The sequence below is a fragment of the Chrysemys picta genome, chromosome 24 (assembly GCF_011386835.1).
Source record: "Chrysemys picta bellii isolate R12L10 chromosome 24, ASM1138683v2, whole genome shotgun sequence".
Classification (NCBI taxonomy): domain Eukaryota; kingdom Metazoa; phylum Chordata; order Testudines; family Emydidae; genus Chrysemys; species Chrysemys picta.
This window is the reverse complement of record NC_088814.1, coordinates 7180034-7189556: the sequence shown is the minus strand read 5'-3', so window position 1 is coordinate 7189556 and position 9523 is coordinate 7180034. Positions and strand designations below refer to the sequence as shown.

The 9523-nt window shown below is 51.0% G+C and overlaps 1 protein-coding gene across 1 annotated transcript; it reads left to right on the top strand.

The window, feature by feature from the left end:
- The first annotated feature begins 1930 nt into the window (after positions 1–1930).
- Positions 1931–9289, top strand: DLX3 (distal-less homeobox 3). Its single transcript, XM_024100760.3, has 3 exons — positions 1931–2457; positions 4203–4393; positions 7307–9289. Exons 1-3 carry the CDS (start codon positions 2136–2138, stop codon positions 7646–7648), a joined length of 855 nt encoding a protein of 284 aa, XP_023956528.1. The 5' UTR covers positions 1931–2135; the 3' UTR covers positions 7649–9289.
- Positions 9290–9523: the final 234 nt, after the last annotated feature.

Genomic DNA, 9523 nt, shown 5'->3' with positions numbered 1-9523 from the left:
CTTTTGAAGAGAAGGGGAAAGCAAGGATTTCCCCAAGAGTTCTGACTGCAAAACGAATGTGCCCCTAGCAGGCCGGGGCGTTATAGGAGTATGGCCCATTCAAAGCAGGGCATATGGAGGGCTGTAGTGAAGCCCGCTAGCTCTCGTTTGTCTGATTTTGGAGGGGAAAATGAAAGTTCAGATGCCAGATTAGGCCCCACGGCAGTGGGGAGAGACCAAAGGATCCCCAGTTCTGGGAGCCGCAGCCCCCGGAGCTCAGCACAGGAGGTTTGGCCTTGAAGGATGCCGCAGGGCTGGTGGCAGGGCCAGGCCGGCCTGGGCGAAAGGACTCCAGGAGCAGATGTTCTCATGAGAAGAGCAAACCCATAGCTGGGCCCAGAAGGGCAGCGGCCAGGCTGGCAAGAGGCCACCTGCCCGGGTTGCTGCTGTTGGAAACTTGGGCACGTTTCGGGGGTGGGTTAAGGGCAGGGACAAAGTCTCCCAGAGCTTTAACTAATGGGCACCCCATGGCCGTGGTTACCCTCATCCACCCCGGCACACATCCTCCCACAAAACCCCCGCCAGACCTATACATAGCCCTGTAGACACCCCCACAGACCCCAATAGACATCTCACCCCCCGCAGACCTACACAGACCCCTATAGATACCCTACACAGTAACCCCTCACAGACCTACACAGACCCCTGTAGACACCCCCACAGACCCCAATAAACATCTCACCCCCCACAGACCTACACAGACCCCTACAGACACCCTACACAGTAACCCCCCACAGACCTACACAGACCCCTGTAGACACCCCCCACAGACCTACACAGTCACCCCCACAGACATACACAGACCCCTATAGACACCCCCCACAGACCTACACAGACCCCTATAGATACCCTACACAGTAACCCCCCACAGACCTACACAGACCCCTGTAGACACCCCCCACAGACCTACACAGACCCCTATAGATACCCCTACAGACACCTCAAAGACCTACACAGACCCCTACAGACACCCCTATTGACCTATGCAGACATCCCACAGACCCCTATAGACACCTCCCATTGACCTATGCAGACACCCCACAGACCCCTACAGACACCCCCATTGACCTACGCAGACACCCCAGAGACCTACACGGACCCCTACAGACACCACCCACAGACCTACGCAGACACCCCAGAGACCTACACAGACATCTCACAGACCTATGCAAACCCCTATAGACACCCCCAGATCTACACAGACCCCTACAGACACCCCCACTGACCTACACAGACCCCTATAGACATACTCAGATCTACACAAACCCCTACAGTCTATGCCCCCACAAAATTACACAGACCCCCTACAGACACACCCCTCCCCAATCTACACAGACCCCTATAGACATATGTACATCCCACAGACTACACAGACCTCTCTAGCTGCTCCCCAGAGTCCTACACAGACAGACCCCCCCCCGTGGACACCCCCCACAGACCTACCCAGATGGTTTTAGACATACTCCCCCGCCCCCCACAGACCTACCCCGAGCCCTAGCCACAAACACCCCTAAAAACACCCCCCAGCTTGGCACTTATGCACACATGCTCTTATGGACACCCAAAGGACCCCCACCCACCCACACCCATCTCCATATATTCCTCTGGACCCCCAGGGACTTATAGACCCTCTCCCCCTATAGCCCAAGATCTGGGGCTGGGCCCAGCAGCTGCCCCCTGGCTCCCTGCAGAGGTTCGGCAGACAGGGCGGCTGGGAGCTTTAATTTTCTTTTTCACCCACTCTTTGTTGTTCCAAAAAAAAAAAAAAAAAAAAGGAAAAGAAAAGAAAAAAAAAAGTCTGTTTTGCCTCCCAGGCAATATTTCTGGAGCCAATCGGCACGCAGCATCCACCCTGCCCTGCACCATAATTAAAGGCTTGAAGCAGGCTGGCTGGGCTGGGGAGTTTTGCTTAGTCGCCTCGTAGCAGCCGCCACCCGTGGAGCTCTCAGCGGCTGGCCCGGAGGAGGAATGCTCGCCTGACCCCTTTGGGGAGTGACAGAGACCCACACGCGCGCCCCAGCGGCTCTTTTGCTTTTCCACCGGCTCTGGCCAGGGGAGGGGACCGGATCCCACCTGCCCCTGCCTCCTGCTGCACCATGAGTGGCTCCTTTGACAAGAAGATCACCAGCATCCTGACCGACCTCTCCAGCTCCCTGAGCTGCTCCAAGGATTCCCCCACCTTGCCCGAGTCCTCGGTCACCGACCTGGGCTACTACAGCGCCCCCCACAGCCAGCACGACTACTACCCCAGCCAGCCCTACAGCCAGCCCGTCAACCACTACTCCTACCACCACCAGTTCGGCCTCAACGGGCTCGCGGGGGCTGGGACTTACCCCCCCAAGGCCGAGTACCCCTACAGCCCCTCCTACAGGCAGTATGGGCATTTCAGGGAGCAGCAGCTGCCGGCCCAGGAAGCAGGTAAGGAGCCCCCTACCCTAGTGATCCAGGGGGACAGGGGTGGGGGGTGGATGTCTGGAGATGGGGGGGGAGCGGTATGGAAAGGAGTCACTTCTTGGAGTCAGCAACAGCTCTTCCTTCCCCCATGCCCGGGTATTCGACTGAGAGGGAAGGTCTTGTCAATAACACACACACACACACACACACACACACACACACACACACACACACACACACGACTGCCTCTTGGATTGCACAAAAATGGGGTGGTGGGAGGGAGGGAGTTGCTGAGGGTGGGGGGGGGCTTGTTTGCTAGATCTAGGTTTCCACACAAAACTTTCTGAATTCCGGCTCCGATTTAAAAGACTGCTTTTCTCACCCACCCACACACTCTCCCTCCTTTTGTCTCTGGTAAATTCCTGACCTTTATCTTCTGTGCCACCAGTCAGGGTGGCTATTTACCCTTCCCAATCCCACCCCCCCACACACACACACAGCTCTCCCCCACTCACCTTTGCCCCTGAAATCTTAAGAAACTTCAGAACAACTCAGGTTAGTTGATGAAAAAGGAAAACCTTTTTTAGGGGGGGGAATAGGTTGTCTCTCTTTCAGGCTTCAGAGAGAATGACCCATGTCATGACTGGACAGGAAGATGATGGTTAGGTTGCAGCTCTGGGGGACGGAAATATGGGTGGGACAGTGTTTTATTTGTGAATAATCTTGTGGTTTTTAAAGCGAGTCTGAGGTGCTGGGAGATTATAGGAAAGCAGGAAGATCAGAGAAGCCTTGAATCTACTGCCCTAAAAGAAAGGGATGCAGGGAGAGGGAGAAATCGATCCTACACTGATTTCCACTTACTGAACAATTCTCCCCTCCCTTTACCCCCCAAATAAAGCCTGGGAAACAGCCAGGCAGCTGGGACCTGAGGCTGCTTTAGAGACGGGCTTGTCACAACCCACCCTACGGGCTGGGAGAGGAAGAGAGGGGCCGACTCTGAGAACCAGTCGGTTTTCAGCAGATCAGAACCAGGTGGGGAGCCCCTGGGCAGAGAACAGGCAGGCTGGGGTGAGAGGGGAGTTTGGGGAGTTAGGGAAATGGACCATAGGAAGAAGTGGCTACGGACAGGAGAGGGAAACGGCAAGACAGAATGTACCAAAGGAAGAGAGAGAGAGAGCTAAAGGAAGAGAAAAACACACCAGAGAGAGAGACAGAAGAAAACACAGAGGGGGAGAGAGAGAAATGAAAGACCTCACGTGCCAAAGAACAACCCCCCCAAATGCCCCAGTCTTGCTGTGTTCCTGAAGTCTTTTACCTGGGATCTGTACAGCGACTTCTCCAAGTAATCAGCCCTGAACTCATCGACAATTGTTCTAACTCGCCGTACATACAATTCTGGAGTCCTTTCGCCCAGGCCGGCCTGGCCCTGTCACTTCTAGCGCCACAGCCCTGGTGTGCTTGTAGGGGGACCAGACAGCAAGTGTGAAAAATCGGAACGGGGGTGGGGGGTAATAGGAGCCTATATAAGAAAAAGACCCCAAAATCGGGACTGTTCCTATAAAATCGGGACATCTGGTCACCCTATTTATCTGGGAGGTGACGTTTTCTAGATAGAGGTTTAAATCCCACCCGCCGTCTCTCTCCCCAGTAGGGATATGGGTCAGAAACCACCTCCAAAGACTTGGGTTGTTTTTTACAAGGTTCTGGAGCGGGGAAGACGGGGCCAGGTCAGCGGCTGAGATTCTGACACGTTCCCTTTTCACTTCCAGTCTCAGTGAAGGAAGAACCGGAACCGGAGGTGAGGATGGTCAACGGGAAACCCAAAAAGATCCGGAAGCCCAGAACCATTTACTCCAGCTACCAACTGGCGGCTCTGCAGAGGAGGTTTCAAAAGGCTCAGTACCTGGCGCTCCCCGAGAGAGCCGAGCTGGCAGCTCAGTTGGGGCTGACGCAGACGCAGGTAACTTCAAAAAGAACAAACCACCTTTCCCCGCTGTGCGCGGGGGGGAGCGAGAGAGCATGCACCTGTTGCCAGCTCTGTACAGCCCCTGGGTTTAGTGGGCTTAGATTAAAGCACTTACAGAATCAGACAGGGACCGGCTGTCTGAGACAGTGGGAACAAAAAGGTGGGTTTTCTCTAGGCCTTTGGTTACATTTCCTACTGCTGTGCTCAACCCTGGGGAGGGAAAAGAGCGTCCCAATCCCCTTCGCGCTCACCAGTGTGAATGCATTGACTTTAGGGTTACTCCTGATTTACCCCAGCCATCCCAATTGGGACCAGATAAATTCACATGGATTGGTTTGGTTTCTTCTCTCCGCCCCCCAATTGGGGAGATTTCTCCCCCTCCCACAAGAGGAGCAGTTCTTAAAGGTTCAGGGCCCAATCTATAGCTCACGGATTTGGATCAGGTCCATAGAACCAACTTCAATTCGGAGTTCTTTCCCCTCTGTGTCTACTCACTGGATTCCCGGCACGGTTTGGCTCTGGTGGGCCAAAGAAGCCAGTTCAGTGGTTCTCAACCTTTTTTCATTTGCGGGCCCCTACAAAATTTCAATTGGAGGTCCTGGCCCACTTTGGAAATCTTAGACATCGTCGGAGGGCCCCCAGGGGTCATAGCGACAACCTTCCCTGGACCCCGTAGACATCTGCAGACAACAGGTTGAGAACCACTGGTCTAGTTGACCTAGCAAACCAGGAAGAAGTATTCATTCCTCAATTTGGGCAGTGACGGATCTTTGGGTCCTGTCTGGATATTTTATTTTTTATTGTCTCTTCAGAATTCAACCACTAATTTATACCAGAGCAGCCTTTCGGCTGGAATGGGTAGGACCATATCTATGGATGCTAACAGCGCTTGGGTCAGTGGGGTTTTAGTTAGGGGTAATCTAGTGTAGACCCCATTTCTCTGCATGCGTGTTGTGCTTGTGACTATGCTCAAGCTCTTACAGGTGTGTGTGGGTTTTTTAAGAGTCTTGTAATACGTTAGGCCCAGAACCTCAAAGGTATTTAGGCACCTCAGTTCCATTGATAGAAAGTTAAAACCTGAAATAGGGAGTCCAAAAGAGATTATACCCAACTCCTCTACCCTTATGTGAGCGTCACATTAGAATGCTACAGGATCTACGTGAGGGTGGCTGGCTGTTGTGACGCTAGGGACTGCTCTTTGTAAAGGGAAAGATCGAGAGAAAGGAGTGTGAACAGCTTCCCCCCACCTCCAGATCTGAGATGAGTGAACCCCCCTCACCCCTCACCCAGAAATTGGAACACCTCCAAACTCTGAGGATGGTCACATCCAGCCCCACCCCTAACAAGTGGCGGTCGGCATAAAGGGCTGCTTCTGCTGTCCCTTACAGGCCGGGCTTCCGCTGATGTCAACAGGAGCATCGCTGGAGTTAGGAATGTGGGGCTGGTCATAGATGGTGACAAGAGGCTGATTTTTTTAATTGCCCAGGTCTAAATAAAGTTCCAGGTCAGCGTGTTTCCGTGGGCTGTTAGCCCGAGAGCAGATGTTGTGTACCATAAGGGCCTTCCGCCCTCTGAGTGATTGCGACATGATGGGGAGCTGTTTCTCTTTGATTCCCTTCTTTAAAAGGGGGTTGATTTGTTAGGGGGGGGTTGTTGTTGTTGTTGGTTTGTTGGTTTTAACGTGGTTAGGGATTCGGCACTGCAAACTGCTTTTTGTCTCTGGAAACAAAGGAAACGCCAGCAAAGCTTTAACGGGGCATGGGATCTGGAGGGTCTCTGGACTTGGACAGCAGGGCTTTTCAGGGGCATTAAAATACTAGCTTGTGTTTGCACTCTCATTTAGTCCCTTGGGTCACCAGGGAGGGTTTATGATTTCTGTGCTTTTCTAGTGGGGTGCATATCGTGTAGGAAAGATCCATGTGAGTGCCCCACATATGGCATAAGGCGTGGATATACAGATAAAAATTGTATTAAAGTTAATGTTTAAAATTAAATAGGCACAAGTTAAGAGGGAAGGTACTGTACATCTGGGGTCAGGCTTGAGTTATGAGGGATTACAGGTATCGGTTGCAAGGATGAAGAGATACATACATATCACATAACCAGCATAGACCCAGATTGGCGTGACCTTGGTGCCACCCCCAAGTGTTCAGAAATCATGAGTCAGGCCTCCCCCCAAAATCACAAGCTCCTCTTAAAACTCATGAGATTTCTTGTAAGCATTATTTGGGGGTGTTTTGAGCCTGTCGTGGACAGTCTGGCCATGTTGACAAGCTCTTCTCTGCCACCTTGAGGGCTAGAAACTTTATTTTGAAATGAGAGCAGAGCTTCTCACTTAATCACAGGATGCGAGGAGCTGGGGCTTTACAAAAACACCAGACATGGCGAGGATTTGGCAACACCAAACGTTTGTTTGGCTCTTTGTTGGCTGCTCCATCTTCTCCTTCCTGGTTCTCCCCGTCACATTGGATACATCTGCCTTCTCCATCTCACCCACCTTCTTTCTCGCCAACCCCTCAATTTCTTTCTCTGTCTCCTTCTCTCTCCTCCTTTCCCCAGCACTCTTTAAGTGAAACAGGAACCCACTAAAGTCTTTGAAATGAACCACAGCAGGTTTGCCCCGTCCTAGTTTCATCACTGTCCTGCCTGCCCTGGTGACTTTTGTAGCAACAGGGCCACTTATAAATGTCCAGAGGAACTTGTCATTAGCTGTCAATGCGACAACCTGTTTTGGGGACAAACCCCTCCCTGCACCTTAGGCTAAACAGAGAAGCAAATCCGCCCACATGGCGACATTTCTGTTCACGCGCCACTCCATTTGTCCCCCGTTTCCCCCCGCCTCCCTTCGGTGGTGTACGTCAAAGGGACCCAGAAAGTAACACTTCCCTCCCTTCCTTCCGTCTCTAGGTGAAAATCTGGTTCCAGAACCGGAGATCCAAGTTCAAGAAGCTCTACAAAAATGGGGAAGTACCTTCAGAACACAGCCCCAATAACAGCGACTCCATGGCCTGCAATTCTCCACCTTCTCCTGCCCTCTGGGACAGTAACTCTCACAGCAACCCCTCCAGCAGGAACCAACTCCCCCAGCAGCTCCCCTACGGCTCTTCCCCAAGCTACCTGGAAGAGCAGCACAACCCCTGGTACCACCACCAGAACCTCAGTGGACCTCACTTACCGCATCAAGCTTTGTCCACCAACACCATGCATCATACATCTCCCGGGCCTCCCAATCCGGGGGCCGTGTACTAACCTCCGGCCTCCTCGGACCAGGGGAGCAAGAGGAAATCGTCACCGCCGCGGCCGGACCCTTCTTAAACCGTGGGTTTGTTTCCAGGACAAAGGCAGACACACACAAACATTCCAGCCTGTCTCATGACCAGCAGAGCTGCAAAGGGTTAAAATGATCAGAGGACGACCCACAAGCAAGGCAGGAGTGGCAGCGGGTGGGGGGCAGGGTAGGGGAAGAGGTTTTGGATTTTTATTTTTCGGGAAAGATTCAGAATTGCCAATTCCTTTTCACCCCACCCTGACTTTCCACGGGGTCCCCTGGGTCTCCGGCCCCCCTGCACCATCATCCCACCCACCACCGCCAGGCACAGTGAATGGGAAGTTTCTTCCATCTGGAGCTCTCTGCCAGAGACTCACCTCTCATCTGGACAGAGGCCAAGAGACACGACTCGTCTCCAAGCGTCCAAGAACAGCACAACTGGTTTTTTTACCTTCCCGGGCGAGCTGTTTGTGGGGTGTCTCCTTGAGGACTCTGGAAGAACATCTCAGCTGGCGGGACTTCAAAAAACCACTTGGCTTCATCCACATCGGGTAGGATTTTTCTACACGCCCAGATGAGAGAGAGGGAGAAATAATTGTCTCTGCGTCTTCCCTCTCATCCACCCTTGCAAGGGTCAGACTGGAGATGAAAGCACAATTTAAGCTAAATGCAGTAAGAGGTGCCACACTTTGTAGTCTTTAAAAAAAAAATTCTCTATATTCTAAATAAAGTCAATTCTTAGCTATGTCTATTGTACAGAACTGGACACTATATAAACATTTAATAACATTATTGAAGGGACCATTGTTAGAGAGTGTAAATCCAGCTCTACTCCAGGTTTACAGAGCAGCATTTTGTGTTAGCTCATCAGCTGGTGCAAACTGGAGTTCCAGAATCTCAGTACTGGATGAGGGCCAGATTCTGATCTCAGTAACACCAGTCTAAATCCAGAGTTACTCCAGGGTTAGAGGAGAATTTTGCCCCTCCGGGCCAGATTCCCAATTGGTGTCATTCTGCATTGCGATCAAGGGAAGTCACACTGACTTATGCGAGTTGAGACCCTGACCTTGTGTTAGGATTCTCGGAAAATAAATAGAGGTTATTTAAAAAAAAAAATGCAAAAAATATTTAAAGTGTTTCAGGAATGATTTAAGTTATTTTGAAACAGCAAATGATCCTGTTAACGGTTGAAGTTTTCTAACAGTGCTCTCCACACGTCAGTTAAGCTAATGTCAAAGTAGAATGCCTATTTTTTTGACAAAACAACCACCAAAAAGGGAAAAAAAAAAAACAAAAAAAACCATTCTTGGATATTTTTTAAAAAAATAATCGTATTTTTTTTAAAAGCTGCCGTTTTAAGAAGCGTTCTCGTGTGTTGTACAGTCCCAGGATTCCTATTTATGTTGCCTTGTTCATATAAGGGCAGATGAGGGGAAAAGAACGTGTACAGAAGGTTCATATGTATAAAGTTGACCAAAACAAGAGTTTTCTTTAACCTGGCTGCGGGAGCTGGGGAGGAGAAAGAACTCCCTCTGGAGTCAGGGCTTTGTTCCAACGTCCTTTCTGCTTTGTTAGTGGACAAAACTGTATATAGCGTGTTAATAAAAATACTTTGAATTTAAGATGATCCGATTTGGTTTTTTTTAATCTCCGTGAAAAGGAGCTAGAAAAACAAAGTTCTGGCCTCTAGAAAGATTTCTCATAGCTGTGAAGTATAGATTTGGATAACATCCTCCTTGGGGGACCCGTAATAGAATTTGGTTTGGAAGAGGATGAGGTCGGGAGTCCAACCCAAGTGCTGCTGAAAATCTATCACCAGTTATTAAGCGCAATACAGGAGCAACGTCTTCGGCCCA

Bases quoted from the DNA above. Each gene is read 5' to 3' on its own strand.
- DLX3 (XM_024100760.3), top strand. From the start codon at position 2,136: ATGAGTGGCTCCTTTGACAAGAAGATCACCAGCATCCTGACCGACCTC. The intron at 2,458-4,202 runs GTAAGGAGCCCC...TTTCACTTCCAG, and splicing joins GCTGCCGGCCCAGGAAGCAG to TCTCAGTGAAGGAAGAACCG. The intron at 4,394-7,306 runs GTAACTTCAAAA...TTCCGTCTCTAG, and splicing joins TGGGGCTGACGCAGACGCAG to GTGAAAATCTGGTTCCAGAA.